The sequence below is a fragment of the Artemia franciscana genome, chromosome 7 (genome assembly GCF_032884065.1).
Source record: "Artemia franciscana chromosome 7, ASM3288406v1, whole genome shotgun sequence".
Classification (NCBI taxonomy): domain Eukaryota; kingdom Metazoa; phylum Arthropoda; class Branchiopoda; order Anostraca; family Artemiidae; genus Artemia; species Artemia franciscana.
This window is the reverse complement of record NC_088869.1, coordinates 36433716-36452530: the sequence shown is the minus strand read 5'-3', so window position 1 is coordinate 36452530 and position 18815 is coordinate 36433716. Positions and strand designations below refer to the sequence as shown.

The following is an 18815-nucleotide window of genomic DNA, read 5'->3' as shown; positions in this document are numbered from 1 at the left end:
TGTGTTTTTATTTAGTTCAACATCCTCCTAAAGATTCGTTCAAAGTTTCAACTTAATACTCTTAGCCTTATAGTAGTAGTAGTTGTTGCAATAATAGTAATAATGACAGAAGTAGCTGCAGTAGTAGTAGTTGCAGCATGCATAGAGTTCTCCCTGAAAGTTTTACCTTAATATCCTTAACCTCAGAAGAAGTAGTAATTGTATAAGTAGTAACAGTAGTAATAGTGGCAACATGCATGAAGTGCCCTTTGGTTAGTTCAACATCCCTCTGAACATGCCATTGGTCAATTGATCTCCCCTCCATAATTCCCTTGAAGTTCCAACTGAATATCCTCAGACATTCTTGAGTCATCCCCTTTTGATAATCCATATGTCCTTAACATGCTTTGATTTTAGCTCAAATTTCCCCTCAACATTCTAAGACCTTTGATATGTCACCCCATCCACCCCCCACAGCCCTCATAGCTATAAGCTATGTAATTTTATATGTTATTGTGATCTATTTATTTTTTGTTTTTATTGGGAAAGAGGGTATATTTGACCTTTTGTGTCCAAAAGATGAAAAAGACCCTCTTTCTCAGTAACAAATTCTATATATAAACAATGGATAAATTCAATAACTTACAACCCTTTCTCTGTAAGCTATGCAGTTAAATACCATGCTTCCACAAAATAGTAACCAGCATTACTGAGAAGTAGTAAGAATAAGTAGCGTTGTAACTGGTGAAATTGGTCACAGTAAAATTGGTTATTTTACGTATTTTAGTGTAGTTTTACGGACCACTGTAAAATTGGTGTTTTACCTATTTTACAAAATTTACACATTTAACCTATTTTACCAGTATTTTACCTATTTTAGTAGTATCTTACATATTTTTCTGACATATTTTATGATACTTTGGAATTTTCAGAGCATAAAAGCACAAAGAGGCTTGCAGAAAAAGGATTGAATATATTTTGTTTTATGTATAACTGTGTTCCCCAGTTTAAAAGGCCATCTGTCTGATTTAGATCTCTTGTTATCAGAACAATAAAGTGTATTATAGTACAGGTAATTATAATTTTAAAAGGGTGACATATTAACTGGAATAAAATTATGTTATTTCTGGGAACTGTAAAGACAGAAAGGACTACGTTCAGGATTGACATATGACAAACAAGAAAAATATAATACAATCAAATACCTAGCAAGGAAAAATGAGGGTGATGTCAGCCAGCAGACAAAAAGAAGCAAAAATAATAGAGACAGATATTTTGTTTGGGTCTCTCACCCAGCCATCTTCAATGCTCGAAAAAATAGAAGGAAAACTAATCATGTGTTTTAGCTCTAATTGAGCAGAGGAAAGACTGAATCAAACAAAATAAAAAAAAAACCGAGCCAGAATAAATGAAAGACTATTCATCAAATAGATTGGGCAAGAATTCTCTGCTTAGTGATTGATTTAGCTTGTCTACTGACCCAATTTTCATTAAAAGTGTGGTCAGATGATCTTAATTTAAGCTGAAGAAAATGTTAATTGAATCCTTTAATTTTAAGTTATTGTAAGTTGATTTTATAAGAATACCTCCTGTATCTTTATATAAAGCAAGGTTTATGGATTTTTTTTTATTAGTTGCCTTCCTAAAAGAATGTAAGAAGCCATTTGCTTCAAATATTAAAGTTGCCTTGTCAAAAAGAACTGCATGGAATGGATTTTCAACCTATTCAATAGACACCATGTAATGCTGTCTATTGAATAGGTTTATTGACCCAGGCTACCTACAAAAAAACATAACATGAAACTTCCATACAACGTAATATAAAAATACTACATCTTCCTTCTCATAATAAAAAGCAACATACTAAACTTCCAAAACACTTTAACCTCAAGAGCGGTCCACTAAAGTCTTGGCTTGGTTCACTTCACTGAGTCTTTGGCCGCGTTGAGGCCGCAGCTTTTCATACTTTTATGTAATATAAAAATACTACATGGAGCACCAAAGCAGAATCAGTATCCTCATTTTATTTTAAAGTAATTTAAAAAAAACTTTCACCAAGACAAGTTTTTCGAAAAAAGTAAAGAGATCCATTGATTCAAGAATGATCAAAAATTATTTCAAATCTTCCAAGTGTAAAATTAACAAAAATCACTATCAATAGATAAATGAAACTCAAAACGAACAGAAATTACAATAAATAGCTTAGTCAAACTTAAAATGAGCAAAAGTTAGCATGAGCAGGGCTGATACCTCCATGCCTTCTCAAGCCCAGAACATAATTTGTGCTTTACTGCAAAACACAACAATAAACAAATGACGATGGATTGTCAGTTTAAAGACAAATACTGAAATCATTCCTTAAGGTTTTGATAGTTTTTTATTGAGGAATCTAAGAAAGGTGAAGACATTTCAAATGTATTTTGTTTTCAGTAAAGCGCCAATTGTGTTTTGGTCTGGAGTAGCTATGGGGTCATCAAAGACATAACTTCCAGAACTGGGGGGTTGTCACCTCAAAGACATGATTTTTAGACCTTTCAGTTACAATAAACAACATGGCTGTCTCAAAATTTTGATTTGATGTTTTCGGGAAAATGGCTGGTGTAGGAGTGGGGTCAGGTGTCCTCCAGTAACTTTCGACTATTAAAAAGGGCATTAGCCCTTTCAATTTTTAATCGAATTAGCTCTTTTCGAAGCTTCTACGACAACAAATGGCCATTTCAAAATTTCCATCAGATGCATTTCAGGAAAACGTGAGGTGTGGGGGAGGGTTATCCAGTTTCCAATCTCTCTGAATCGTACAAAGGGCACTATAATTTCTGATTATCTATCTAATGAACCTCCTCCAAAGTTTCTATGATCACCTTTTCTATATGTATTTTATATGCACTCACAGTATAACTTAAAACCCTTGTTCTGAGGGCTGTGGGGGGGGGGTCCATCCTCAAAGATATAATTTCCAGACCTTTCAATTATGTTGAACCAAATGAATATTTTAAAATTTTAATTGGATATGTTTGGAGAAATGGTGGGCATGGCTTGGGGGTTAGTTGCCCTCCAATCGCTTTTGACTATTAAAAAGGGCACTAACCCATTCAATTTCCAATCGAATGAGCTCTTTTTGAATTTTCTAAAACAAATAATTGTCATCTTAAAATTTCAAGCATATGTGTTTCGGGAAAATACGACATGTGGGGGGGGGGTATCCACCCTTTGATCACTCCGAATCTTAAAAATAGCACTAGAACTTTTGATTACCAATCTAATGAGCTCTCTTCAAAATTCATACAATCAACTTTTTTATATATATCTTATATGCCCCGCGGTATAACTTACAAGTCTTTCCCTGACCCTTGCCATGAGGGCTGTTGAGGGGGGGGGAGGTGTCATCCTCAAAGACATAATTTCCAAACCTTTCAATTACGTTGAAAAAAAATGGCTATTTCAAAATTTTGATTGGATGTGTTTGGGGAAATAGTGGGTGCGGGAGGGGGGTTTGTTTCCCTTCAATCACTTTCAACCATTAAAAAGGGCACTGACCCTTTCAATTTCCAATCGAATGAGCTGTTTTTGAAGTTTCTATGACAACAAACGGTCATCTCAAATTTTCTACGGAAAATACGAGGTGTGGGGGAGGACTATCCACCCTTTCATCACTCTGAACCTTTAAAAAGGCACTAGAACTTTTGATTACCTATCCAGTGAACCTCCTCCAAAGCTTATACAATCACCCTTTCTATCTGTAACTTATGTATCCCCAGGGTATAACATAAAACCCTTGCTCTGAGGACTGAGGGGGGGGGAGGGTTGTCATCCGCAAGAACATAATTTCTGGACCTTTCAATTGCGTAGAACGAAATGGCTCTCGAAATTTTGATTGGATATATTTGGAGAAATGGTGAGTGTGGGAGGGGGTTAGTTATTTTCCAATTAATTTTGACTATTAAAAAGGGCACTAGTCCTTTCAATTTCTGTCCGAATGCAGCTTTTTTTGAAGTTTTTAAGACAACAAATGACCATATCAAAATTCAGATACATTTTGGGAAAATACAAGGTGCGTGTTTGTGTGTGTGTGGGGGGGGGTATCCACTGTCTGACCACTCTGAATCTCAGAAAGTGAACTGAAACTTCTGATTAAAAACCCAATGGGCCCCTCCAAAGTTTATACGATCACTCTTTCTATATATACCTTATATCCCCCAGGCATATAAGGGCATATATATGCCCCCACTCTCGTTCTGAGGGCTCTGGGGGGTTGTCACCCTCAAATACATAATTTACGGACCTTTCAACTACGTTTGTTTTCCTCCGATCACTTTTGAACTCTAAAAAGTGCACTAGCCCCTAAAATCTCCAATCAAATGAGCCCCTTTCGAAGTTTCTACAACAACTTCTTCAATACAAAGTGCCCTGGTCTAAACAAAAAAATAAATAATACATTGTTTCCCACGTTGCTCTTTACTTAGGTAGCGCTGTTGCGCTGCCTATGATTTCACATCTCAGTTAAATCTTGTATTCATGCTGTCTTCTACCCGGGAGCCGGCGTTTACGTTCCCCACGGAATATTATCCCCCCCCCCACGGAGAATTCCTCCCTATTTTCTCTTTGAATAATTCCAGATTTTCACTAGAAAGGAAATTGAAATTTTTACTCTCCTGTTTAAGTCAGGACAGTCGTATCATATTATCTAAGGAAGAGAGGACGGGAGGTTGGAGGTAAAAGTCGTTATATAATCCTCAGGGACTTTGTGTTTTTTCCAGGACGTTTGTGTTTTTTTTGCGGGGGGGGGGTGGCTAGAACAGGCGCAGTCACCTGAGTCAGGAGCTAGATTTGCAAGAAAATCCTGTTGAATACAGTCTTAATGACTCTGAAAGTAACTGAATGTTCTGCTTTTATGATCCAGTGCTTAGTTAATCAAAATCGTCAAAGTGTTACATACCTCTTTTTTACTTGCATTCGGTACTTTTGGAAATAAGTAAAAAATAACATGTATATGATATGAGGAATGTGGCAGAGTACGGCTATTTAAATATGCAAGGCTGTTAGGGTAACATTTCTTAGGTTTGAATATAGGGAAAAAATGACTAATATGATTTTACTCTTAAATAATGGTAAATTTGACTTATTTTTTATATTATTTTTTTTTAATGGATGTTTGAAATCAGGCACTGTCCTGTTTCTGAGGTATTAACTTAGGCACAAGGGTACCAAAGGGATAAACTATGCAGTTAATTAAATTGATGGAACTCTAGATGAAGGGGCATTACCTTTTTTAAGCCCAAGGAAATCATTAAAATCATTAAGCCAAGAATCATTAAAACATTTCAGTAAAAGCTGTAAATGATGTTTAAAAAGGAATACTCAACTGGTCTTGTATCTACTGGGCAACTCTGAAACATCCATTTTAAAATGTAATCCTAGGGAATAGCTGATTTTGCCAATTTTACAACACTACTAAGAAAGAACCAAAATTAACATCGCTAGTTTTGTAATTTGTATTAAACAGCAGGATTTCATGGAGTGAGGATATCCGAATTTCAGACCCTTTTTATAATTATTTTGGGAGCTTCTATGAACATATTTCAGAACCCCCAGCCCGTGCATAGTAGCAGTAGTAGTAGAAAGTAGAATTGGAAGAAGTAATAATAATAGTAGTAGCAGGAGTTTTAGTAGTAGTAGTAGTGCTACTACTATTACTACTACTGCTAGTACTACAGCTACTACTACTACTACTACTAAAACTAATAGTAGCAATAGTAGCAGTAGTTTTAGTAGTACTAGTAGTAGAAGTAGTAGTAGTAGTCGTAGTAGTAGTACAAAAATATGAAATCAGTTTTGGTTTAATAAGTTTTTTGTTTAGAAAGAACTTCCAAAAGGAACTTTCTGTTTTTTTTGAACCTTTCTTTCTGAACTGAAACTCAATTTCAGGGATTTACAGAATTTGTTTCCATGGAAAGGCTACGCAGGAGTTTTAGAGAATCATTCCGGAGAAAAAAAGATGGTAATTCAGAAAATTCAAAACCGCACCAATGGCAGACAGATGAATCAAACGTTAGAGGTGGAACCTGTAGCTTTCATGTTAAAGTAAGTAAGATGTCTTTTAAGAATTACATACGCTTTTTAAGATCATTGTGAGAAAACTATTTTTGGGAAAGGAGAGGTGAAACTTTGCTTGAAACATAAAACTAAATAGACACAAATTGAAACTGATTGAGATTAAATAGTTTCAATTTGGGGGATATGTTACACCCTGTTGAAATCAGAATTAGGTTAGGATTGCTTTTATAGTCACACTTACATTGAATAGACGCATATATTTGAAAAATGGGTTCATTGCACTTTGTTGGAACTAGAATTACGCTTTGTTTGATTTGATAATCGTTATAATTTTAGCCCCCCCCCCCATTCCTTTTGTGCAGACATGTTACAATTTTTACAAATCTGGTTAGTTGGGGAATTCAATACAGACTGCTCAACACAGCACACTCAATGTGTCCAAAGTTCAATGTAGTTAATCAGACACAGAGGCACCAATTGAGAAGGGGGCTTTGGGGTGGGTACTACCCAGGTAACTCAATAGAGACAACACAACTCAGTCAGCCCTGGATAGGAAACCAGTAACTCAACTTACCAAAAGCCAACCTGGGTAACTTCACTCAGGAAAACTAAATAAGGACAATAATACACAAAAAAGCAACCCCGTCAACCGAACACAGAAATAAAAATAGAAGTAAATTGACGGGCTACAGACATCTTCACGCAGAAAGGTAGATACAGCAAACTCAGCACACATAAAGTAAAGCCATTTCACTTAGTATCAGTACTAAAAATAAGAAATTCATCATAAAAACTTAATTAACTCAAAACATGGAACTGGACACAGAGAACTCAAACCAGTTGACTGAACAGAAGAAACGTAATACAGATTATCAAGTGTTGTTTAAATGTTTTTTTATTAAGGTCAATCTGGAACTAAGAATTTACATGTTTTGTGGCCCAACTAGTTGCCCCCTGAGACACTTGCATCTACGCAAATTAGAACCACTAGCAATTTTTGAACTGGGAGTGATTGATTTGAAAGGGGGGAGGTGTTGTGGTAAGTGTTTTTGCAGCTGGGGGTTTGTTGTACTATTTTCTTTTTTACTGGGGTTTGTTTGTTGACAATTTTTTGTCAGAAAATCTTTATCTACATAGAGCTTTATTAAATTCAAGCCTAATTGAAATGTCGTGATATATCGTGAATTTTACAGCAGACCAAAAGCATTCTGTAGACTGAGAGATTTAAGCTAAGTTACACCAGAGAGACTGGCAGTTAAATCCTTTAATCTAACTGAGTTTGTAACCAAGGGAAACGCATTTCTAATAAAAAAAGTGACAACAGGGGCTTTTATTTTTTTTTTTACTGGAAAGTTTAAACTCTATAATTCCCTTGAGGATGTCTCATTAGAGCTAAGGATTTACGATTTGTCATGGGTTTATTAAAGAATATTTCAATATATAAATGTGGAAAGCATGCTTTGATTCTACCTGGAGTCTGACAACAAAACTTTTGAAACGTTGAAATTAAATGAGTTCCGTCCTTTTCAAAAGGGAAAATACTAAAACCGAATGTACATCACCTTGTCAAAAAAGGAACTTGTTAATGTTCCCTCAGATTCATAGTTGTTGATGTACCATTCTAAATTTCAACGTTTTTGACAGTTTGTTTAAATTGCTCTTTGTCTATTTTGGAATATATTAAAAACCTTCAGATTTAATTCTAGTTCAATTTATGGTTTTGGCTGTGAAACTCTAAAATGCGGTTGAAATCATATCTGTATATAGCGAAATAAAAATGTGTGGATATTTACCCTATCCATATTATATATGTGATTACTCTATACCATATGGTCGTTCTCACCAAGGAACTTTGATGCTAAATTCTATCATTATGTGTTTTTAAAACCCTCCTTTTCTCTCTGTCCCAAGAAGAAAGACTTCTCCCTGATAATAATCAAAAGAATTTTCTCCCAGGGAACCTGTGCCCTAAGAAACATTTGGGCTTGAGATACCCTTTCCCTTGAAAAAGGCTTTATTATCCCCCCCCCTCCTGTATAACCTTATGGAAAAACTTAAGAAAAATTATTCTTTTTCCTTGTTCCAGAACTGTATTTATTAAATTAGTCCACTTCTGTTGTTTTGTTTTTGCTCGTAAGGAGAAGGGCAATCAAGTTTTTTCAGGTTTCTTTTTCAGAGGGAAGAATTTACCCTGTTAACCTCGTGTGTAGCTATCGTATGCATTAGCAAAACAATCATTACCTTTGGATGAGTTAGACTGGGAATGATTTTTCGCCTCGATATGTTTTTATTATTATTTTTGTTTTGTACTATCTATTATTTTTGATTTAGCTAAAAAAAAAAAAATATGTGTAGGGAAGTTTTGTAATGCCTTTTATTGCATACAAACCTCAAACCGAATTAGATTTTTTCTAATTTTCGAGGTTCCAAACACCGTTTGACCTTTTGACGTTCCTAAATTCAACCCAAGAAGCAATGTTGGATGAACATTTACTAATTTTGTGCCAAGAAAGGACACTTATGATCCTCAGTGTAATTATGATTACTCTATGTAAATTTTTATCTCATACGCCTTTTGATTTTAAATAAAAAAAATAATATTAGTTTTGGGATATTTTTTTTTCTCCTTAGCTTGATTTTTGCTCTTTCGGCAGAAAAGAAAATTTTAATCGCTCCTTAGCGTATTTGATGAATATTCTTTACAAGATTAAGTGTTTCGTCTCTTATAGTACCTTGGTTGTGTTGAAGTATTTGAATCAAGGGGTATGCAAGTCTGTGAAGAAGCCTTGAAAGTTTTGCGGGTGAGTGACTTTTTGTTGACTTTTTCCTCTTTTTCAGTATGTTCCATACAATTATTCCTTTTGTTTAAAGTTATTTAACTAATTTTAATTTAGAAGAGCAGTTGTATAAATTTTCCTCCATCCTAACTTTTGTTCTTTTTTTATTCCTTAAAATTTCTTCCCAGTAGCAGTGAAGTTTTCAATTAAAACAAAAAATCATAAGTGATCAACAGCACTTTTCTAAAAGACATGACAAATATAATAACAAATATAACTAGAGAAAGAGCAATAAATTAAGCCAAAACTGACGGATTTAAATTAAGAAAGTAAAAAAAAAAATAGTTTATAATAAATTTTGTTCCCTCCTCCACTCCCCCCCCAAAAAAAAAGTTAGTAAGGTTCAGTCTCTTTAATGAGACTTGTACTATTTTTAAGTGTTAGCTGAGTCGCATTCAACTGCACAATCCTGTTTTATTTTTAAACAATTTATTTTAATGCCATTTCTTTTTTTGTTTTATCCGGTTTCAAGTGCTAATAAATTCTCCTTTGTTTTATTTTAAAATCCATTTTTACTGTCTACACATGCTAGTATTAAATATTAGCCATTCAATTGGTTCGAATTTTCTTTTACAAAACAATTAATATTCTTGATTCTTTTACCGCGTCTTCTTTCTTCAAAATCTAAAACAAATTGATTAAGAAGAGCAGGAACTTTGGTAATTGTATTGTAAAAAGCTTTCTCTAACAACTGTCTCGAACACATGGCTTTACCGATAAAAGTTCCTGAGTCTAATTTTGTGTATGTTACACGTATTCCTACAATTAACCCCTGGTAGATAGTAGACAAACCTTTAGAGGTAAGGAGAAGATATTCCAACTTTTGTTTTCCTAAATTGTTGCTGGAGGCCAGATATTTTTTTTCTCGAGGATTACGAAAAGTGGATTTGTGGTCAGATTAGTGAGTATCATTGGGAAAGTTGTGAATAATTCTTGCATGGGGCCAAGAAGAAAAGCTTTCGCATATCCTTGAGCTGAATTGAACCGTGTCTTTATATGTCTTGTGCAGAATAGTGTAATGAACAGGGTTTTGAGCTAATGTGAACATTGCTTTATATGTGACAGAGCACTGTTTGAAGTTGTTCTGCCAACTTTGTTTAGAGTAGTGTTTCTGCTAAAAAGCTCCGTTAAAGCAAGCCATAGGCAGTTTCAAATTCAAGTTATATTACAATAGGAAAGTGCTCAAAATCAGGGTGGTGAACATGATAAACCCTTCTCATGATCATTTTGAAAAAGGAACATGTCGTTCTTGTATTCCTGGGCCATACTTCTCAAAAAAATGGTGGCCGAAATCAGTATTCTTGAAAACTATGCCTTGACTCTCAAATTTTAAATGTGTACAGAGGTTTCAGATATAATGAAAGTGTTTCTTTGTTAGATATACTAACTTTGGCTCTAGGTTTAATCATTTATTGCTGTAATGTTCTGGATAAGGGTGCATAGGCACATGTGAGCAGAAGATGGAATATCTACAAAAAGAAAAATACCTGATGGCATGCGCTAACTCAATCTAAAGATGGTATTTATGTCTGTATAGGTATGCTCATTTAAAATGTTGTAGATAATTACTTATTAGGGGAATCAATCACTTAAAAATACAACAACTTAGGTAGCCAACCATTTCCCGAATAAATTTTTGCTTCATATTTTAAGAATGAAGCACTTCATCTCCTTCACGGTTGTGTGTTTCTTTATTCAGAGCATTCAGTTACAAATGCCTAAACCTCAATCTAAAATTATCACATCTATACAAAGAAACACTTAAATTATATCTGAAATTTGGGTACATAGGTAAAATATTAACAAATTACAGACAAAAATAAAGAAAACTACAAGCATTTATTCGAAGAAAAAAAATTTAACATGAATGTCCGTTTAAATTTGAGAATTTAGGTCCAGTTTCTAAGAATGCTGGTTTCGGCCGCTATTTTTGGGAGGAACATGGTCCAGAAATATAAAAATTATACGAATGAGAGTTCTAGAGCACGCTTGCCACCCTGAAGGTTTGTGCAAGTCCCATGCTTTGATTCTAAAATATTTAATAAGAACAGTATATAATATATTTATATTCAATATAACGGTATATGCTAAAGTTTAATATTCCTTTCATTGCTAATGAATTTGCTGGTTTAATTTTGCTCATTTTTAGTAGTAACGTCATCCCAGAAAGTTGTCACTGGCAAGAAAATTAATTTATGAACTAAGAGAAACAATTTAATTTTTTTTTAACACTGAACAATATTCTTGGAGAGTTGATGAATGTATGTCGTATCATTGTTTTTGTACAAATTTTTTTTATGGGCTAAACTATTTTGAAAATTTGAAGGGGATAAAAACTTTTTGTTGTGGTAAACAGTGGAAAAAGTTAGGGCAATGACTCTGCTCAAATGCGAACTAGTTTCGCTTTTGAGCATGATTCGCTCAAAAGCGAATTGTAAGATTAAAATGGAATAAATGAAAAAAATGGATCCGTAATGGTCGAAAGCCGTACATGGAAATTTAGTTAGTGTTATGATTTATTCAAGTCCCAGTGAAGTGATTCCTATATTAACATCTATCTTCTGCCAGACGGAGAAGGTACGGAATGTTGAGGGACGAAAAATTGTTTTTCCATCTCTAGAGTTGCCATCTTGGGCGAAAGCCGTGTACTGCACGGACGAGTGCTTTCCATACAGTTGCCCACTCTACCGGTCAAATTTTGGTAGAAAGGTAGACATGTTGCATCTTGCTTAAGCAAATGACGAAAGGATGTGAAATCCGTATTGATAGAAGCATAAACTGTGCCCTTAGATCTTTTGTCCCTAACAATGCCAGCAATGTCCTCTGTATTGGTGGATGTACAAGCTGAGATTACCGACGGGTCTAAGTGACCCACAATCAATTTCTTTTTGCCTCTTACAATTCAAAAATACCCCTACGCCCATGTTGCGTCTCTTGCGGAGATGAATCTCGCCATTGTTTTCAATATAAGATTGGGGATCCCTAATGAGACATTTGCTCTTTCAGCACCCGGATCCCTCCCATGTCCAAGTTTTAAGTGGAAATTTAAGTATGTAGCACTTTGTTTGAGCGAAAACGTACGAAAAACTACAATTTGTATTGTTTTAGGAACTAAGTAGGCCCTTGACCCTTTGAAAGCACCTTCACTTTCAGAATTTTTTATATCGGAAGCACATAGGTGACCCCTTGACCCTCCAGGTCCTAATCACATAACCGAATTTTAATCAGAGAGGTAGGAAGAACATTTTTTTTGACGAATCAGCTTAAAATTTAGGAGACAAGTACCCAAGGCGAATGGGATACGAGAATTGTGATTGTTAGCTCCATGTATCCCTTATCTGACACTCATTTTACTTTGATACTTATGAGGATGTGCGTGTAACTGAACCCCTGTAACTGGACCCCTGTGCAACTAAACCCCGCTGCTACTGAAACTCTTGCAATTGAACCTCCGTTCGACTGATTCTTCTTGTAACTAACGCCTCATACAACTGAACCCCATTTAAGTGAACTGAAATCCCGCCGTACAACTGAAATCCCGTGCAACTTAAGCCTTGTGTAACTCAGCTTCTTTCTATTAAGCTTTATCTGTTCAATTCAATTTATTTCCAAAACGGGCAGCGGACAAGCCGAATAATTCGTTTAGTCATCAAAACATAAATATATACACAATCTATAGTCAACACTTATCAAATAATTTAAAATAAACCTAATCGTCCACTCAAAATCAATACACAATAACTGACTAGTCAAAATATAATAAAATATAACTAGCGAACTATATTGTTCTTTATTTCTACTTTTTTCGGATGAATCAGAACTTTCCTGAACGTTGAGTAATAAACATTTTTGTTGAAAATCTTTGAACTGTGTTAATTTAGATGACGAATTTTGATCAGATGTCTTTTGGGAGATTGCTGCTAAAAAGGGCATGGGAGGGGAACTGGTTGCACTTCGACCCTTTTTCAACCTTCCACTTACCATGCCCTGAAGGTTTACTTAATACCTTAAGCTATTTTGGACATATTTCAGATACGTCTTTTTGTAAAACTGGATGCATATAGTGTTATTTTATTTATTTAATTGAAGATGTTTCTAAACGTTTTCCAAACGATGTGACGGCTGATGCAATCAACTGTCCTTTTGAAATTGCTGATACTCCCTTTTCAAAACCAATAAAGGAAAACGTGCTTTTGATTGTGTTTGTGATTCTTCTGGAAATTTCTTTAAAGTTGGCCTTAACATTCCAAGATTTTGTGGGTATCCAGGATCAAATATGCCCTTGTTTTCTTGATAATAAGCTCTATATGTTAAGAATAGGCAGTGTGGATAACTTACAGCCCTTGCAACGGGGCTGGGAATTGCCCTGCAACCCTGGAGGCTTAGCTATTAAGCTTAGGCCTGTTTTAATTAAAATTTCTATCGAAAAATTTTGATTGGATGCATTTGGAGAGAAAAGGGTGGTTGGAAGGTGGAAGACTGGTTGCCCTTCTATCACTTCAGATTCTTAAAAAGTGAACTAGAACTTTTCATTTCCAATCGAATCAGTATCTTCCAATGTTTATAAGACCATTCTTTCCATAAAAACTTTATATTTAAACAATGGGCAACTTGTATGCCTTACAGCCCTTTCTCCGGGGGCTATGGAGGGTTTTGTCAATCACGAGAGCATTGTTTTTTTTTTGGACCTGGGGAATAAAAACAAAATGGTTACGTCAAAATTTTTATCTTATGTATTTGTGGGGTGCCCTCCAATGAATTTTCCCTCTTAAAAAAGGCACTCGAATTTTCAATTTCCAACTTTGGAGTTAATACGACCATCCTTTGCATAAAAACCTTATGTGCCTCCGAGTTATAAATTAAAACACTTGCCCCCGGGCTCTGGGGGGGGGGGCTGTGTTGACTTCAGAGATTTTGTTATCTGATGTTATAACTATTTTAAAAAACGGATATCTCAAAATTTTATCGAATGGTGTATGGGGAAAAGGGCGTGGGGGTTAATTGCCCTCTGATCTCTTTTGACTATTAAAAAATGATCTAGCACTCTCAATTTCTAATCAAATGAGCCCCCTCTGAAGTTTATACTAGCATTCCTTCCATAAAAACCATATATACTCCCAGGGCATGACTTACAGCGCGTGCCCACGGGACCTGGGGGATTGTGTAAACCCGGAGTTTTCGCTATCTGATCTTTGCACTTATTTTTTACAAAATGGCTAACTCAAAATCTTATCAGAAATATTCGGAGAAAAAAGGACATGAGGGGGTGGGGTAGTTGCTTTCAGATCACTTTTGACCGTAAAAGATCCCTAGAACTTCCAATTTCTAATCGAATGAGCTCACTTCGAATTTTATATGACCACTCCCTATATATGAAGTTGAAATTATTTAGTGAAATTTTTCGATCCATCTTCTTTATTGTGAAAATGAAACTCTTCAGTTTATTATTTAATTGTTCCTGGAAAGTTTCTCTCAAAATCATATCTTGGAATAAACAAAAAAAAATTTTTTTAATGAAAGTAAGGAGCGACATTAAAACTTAAAACGAACAGAAATTACTCCGTATTTGAAAGGGGCTTTTCGACGCCCCGTTCTTTACGCTAAAATTTGGCTCTTTTTCTTTACTCTACATTTTAAAACAGTAAAACACTTTAGCATAAAGAGCGGGGCGTTGAGGAGGAAAAGCCCCTTTCAAATACAGAGTAATTTCTGTTCGTCATAAGTTTTAATATCGCTCCTTACTTTCATTTAAAAAAACTTGTTTTTTTTTTGTTTAATTTTTGGACGTTTTTGAATTAATGCATGGTTTGATCTTGGCTCTCCGCCCATAAATAATTAAAACGAAATTTGCATATTAATGTTATGGGGCTAAATGGCTTTTTCATAGTTTTAATCGGAAGATTTTGAGAGAAAAGGAGCGAGGGAGCAGGCCTAGTTGCCCTCCAATTTTTCGATAACTTAAAAAGGCAAATATAGTTTATAATTTTTTACGAACGTTTTCATGAGTAAAAAATATACGTAACTTACGAATTAAATTACGTAGCCAACTTCTATATTCGTATGTTTTTATTGTGTATATGAGGGGGCTCACCCCTCGTCGATGCCTCGCTCTTTACATTAAAGCTTAAATTTTGTCCCAATTCCTTAAGAATGACCCCTGAATCACAAAGGCCGTAGAATAAATAGTTGAAATTACTAAAAATACTTTAGCGTAAAGAGCGAGGTATTACGAGGAGGTAAGCCCCTCATATGCGTAATAATTTCTGTTCGTTTTAAATTTTAATGCTGCTTCTCACTTTCAGTAGAAAAAACTTTCATATTTATTTTTTCATTGTTTTTTTTTAATAATGCTAGAAAATCCTGCGCCCCCTCCATTGAAAGTCTCTTCCCCCATGAGAAGTTCCTCCATGGAAAGATCCTTCCTGGTAACCCTCTCCCCTCAAATATTCTCCCCCAAACCAAAAAATCCCCCTGAAAACGTCTGTACACTTCCCAGTAACCATTACTATATGTAAACACCGGTCAAAGTTTGTAATTTGCAGCCCCTCCCACGGGGACTGCAGGGGAGTAAGTCGTCCCCAAAGACATAGTTATTGGGTTTTTCGATGATGGTGAATAAAATGGCTATCTCAGAATTTTTGATCCGGTGACTTTGGGGGAAAAATGAGCATGGGAGGGGGCTTAGGTGCCCTCCAATTTTTTGGTAACTTAAAAAGGGCACTAGAACTTTTATTTTCCGTTAGAATGAGCCCTTTCGCGACATTCTAGGACCACTGAGTCGATACGATCACCCCTGGAAGAAAACAACAAATAAACACGCATCCGTGATTTGTCTTCTGGCAAAAAAATTGTGAAATTCCACATTTTTGTAGATAGGGGCTTGAAACTTGTACAAAAAGGTTCTCTGATACGCTGGATCTGATGGTGTGATTTTCGTTAAGATCGTATGACCTTTAGGGGGTGTTACCCCTATTTTCTAAAATGAGGCAAATATTCTCAGGCTCTTAACTTTTGATGGGTAAGACTAATCTTGATGAAACTTATATATTTAAAATCAGCATTAAAATGCCATTCTTTTGATGTAACTATTGGCATCAAATTTCCGTTTTTTAGAGTTTCGGTTACTATTGAGCCTGGTCGCTCTTTACTACAGTTCTTTACCACGAACTGTTTGATCCGTCCGCGTCGACAACAAAACAGAGCTTTCTTACGAATCATCGTGACAGGTATTTATTTCGTGACTAAAAAAACAATTCTAACAAAGTTGAACGTGTCAAGATTCTACCTTGTGTTTTACCCCACGATATTATCTCACATTTGTAGAACACTGAAAAACTGAATATGGGGGCTCAGTTGCACGAGGGTTCAGTTGCATGGGGGGGTCATTTGCACAGGGTGTTCAGCTAAATGGGGTTGAGCTGTAGGAGGGTTGAGTTACAAGGGAGTTCAGTTGAATGGGGCTCAGTTGCACGGTGGTTCAGTAACACGAGTGTTCAGTTGCACAGGGGGGCTCAGTTGCACAGGGGTTCAGTTACTGAGATTGAGTTGCTTGGTTTTTAGTTACACGGTGGCTTAGTTACAATGGAGTTGAGGCAAATGATTTTGTTCCATAGGGACAGCCTGGATGGATTTTCACAGGCGTCTATTTTTCGATTATATTTTTATTAATACTATTTTTATTGTTGAACAGTTTGGTTCTATTTTTGTGCCCTTCTATACTTTTTCGCTTTAAGTTCAGATTCTAAATATTACGAACATTTATTAATGTACTATATACCAATATTTTCAAAGTAAACTTTTAGAAGAAAAACTACACCATTTGATGATTTAACAAGTAGCCTCCCAAGAAGAAATAAAGCTCAAGTATTTTACCTTGTATTATATAGTTTGTAATATACTATGAATATTATATTAATGCGCTGTTTTTACTATAAATTTTTACGAGTATGTTTTTTTTTTTAAAGTCTTTTTAGTCGTTTAAAAAAATATTATCTTCCCTTGAAACTTTCTTTTAAAGATATGTTTTAAGTCATCTATATCTTACAATTATGCAGTTAACAGGATAGAATTTTCGCTTTAAGAAAAATAGTTTTCTATCCAACAAGCAAAGTAATTAAAACTCTTCTTTTAGTCAAGTCGGCGTCGTCCATTAAAAGGGACTTTATACATTTCTGGCGACGGATTAAGGGTTGTTGACGACGAGTCAAAAGGTCTTCTGGTGGACCAAACCATAGAAAAAGTTTCGTTTTGTGCACCTGACAGATACCATGAACGTGGTTTTTCCTATATTTGTAGAGATGGAACTACAAGAAGATGGATGTGTCATGGATTCTTGGCAACAAAAGACTCAGTATGTTTTTTCTTTTGTATTGTTTGGATCGGGTTAAATGCGCAGTGTCTATTTGGAAGTGTCATAAGCTTAATTTACTTCTTGCGAAAAAAAGTAAAGAGATGAAACTTATGTCCATAAAAATTAGTTGTGTGAAGCATGGCAAAGAATAAAAACTTAATTCCGTCCGTCATCCGCCTCACTAGTCGCTGGGTTTGCAGAGAACCATTATAAAAGTATCTTCAGGACGATATGAAACCAGTCTTCTTCTCCATATATCAAACCGTCAATTTTTTTGTCAAGAGAGGGGGATGTAAATTTGATTAAAAATGTAGCTTTTACCTTTCTATCTTTTTCTGTTTGGCTTATTATCTGAAAGTACAAAAATATCTTTAAAAATATAGAAGATTTAGCAGTATTTCAGTTTCTCAGTTCCCAGTTTCCCAGATTAATCTAGAAGATATTGGAGTAGTTTCCATTTTTCAGCTAATGTTTTCCGTAGTTAGACTTGCAAAATTCAGCTTTTCAGCTTCAGGGCATTGCCTTTACTGAGAGAGAGTGATGTAAGCTTGGAGAAGTGGTTGAAGATTTCTCTTTTTAGTACTTAGTGTCACTCAGGTTGTAAGTTTCTGAAAATATGTTTCTGCACCCTCCCCCAAGTTTTCCTTTTATTTTGTATTTTTACGTTCCTTTGGTATGCCTTGCCCCACAGATAATGAGGCCTAAAACCACTACCGCGCATTCTTATAGCCATCAACATGCCCAAGTTGGACGATATACCCGTTTTCCTCTATGTTCTTTTTTATTTTAAGTATAAATTGAAAGGCATTGTGGTCTAAGAAATAACGATTGATATGTGGTCGATAAGAAATAACGCGACTGTATGTCTATGGTAATTTGTTTTTCTTCTGTTTCAAAATTTTCATTTCATGTTCTTCTTTTTTTTCAATGACTCCAGAAACAACCGCTGTTCTGCTCTTGTGTGAATATGCGAGATATTTATGAGCCTGTCGGTAGCTCAGAAGATAATGTACAGCTGTGAGAACAGTCTAATTAAGTGCACAATACGATGTAAAAGCACACTACAAAGCACCACAACTATCGTCAAAATAAATCGTCTACCACCTTTCCTTACGCCTTTTCGAGCCGCCAGGTGGCGTATCATAATGAAGCAAAATGTCTTAGATGTTACATTACCTGCTTCGCTTTATATTTAAATCCCTTACTCATCATTTTGCATTGTTTCTGTAATAAAAAGGCAACGAGTAACAGTACCATGTTCCTATGACCGTGTCACAGCTATTGTTAGGAAATGTATAACATCCTCAAAAAACAAAAGTTTCGCCATCAAGAATAGGCTTATACCTAAATGTTCAAAATAATTATGAGAATTTCTATATAAAGTTAAAAAGTAGCTGTCTTCGAAAATATCAAGAGAAAAGCAAAAAAGAAACTACTAAAAATACTTGAAGAAAATGTTTTTTTGAGTTAAGATATCCCTAACTTGTGCTATATTTATCTAAGTAAAGACAAAAATTACACGCCTTTGGGATTCTGAGTATATACAGTTTGTTATAATTCGCTTTCAAATTCAGAGCTTCAGAAATTGAACTGTG

The 18815-nt window shown here is 35.2% G+C and overlaps 1 protein-coding gene across 3 annotated transcripts in view; it reads left to right on the top strand.

The window, feature by feature from the left end:
• LOC136029217 (protein numb-like) overlaps positions 1–18815 on the top strand; it is a 61514-nt gene that overhangs the window by 6040 nt on the left and 36659 nt on the right. For all 3 annotated transcript variants that reach the window (XM_065707421.1, XM_065707422.1, XM_065707420.1), the window contains exons 2-4: positions 5905–6060; positions 8763–8834; positions 17002–17220. In XM_065707421.1, the coding sequence (XP_065563493.1) occupies positions 5926–6060; positions 8763–8834; positions 17002–17220 (426 nt within the window). In that variant the 5' untranslated portion in view covers positions 5905–5925. The remainder of the gene's footprint in view (positions 1–5904; positions 6061–8762; positions 8835–17001; positions 17221–18815) is intronic.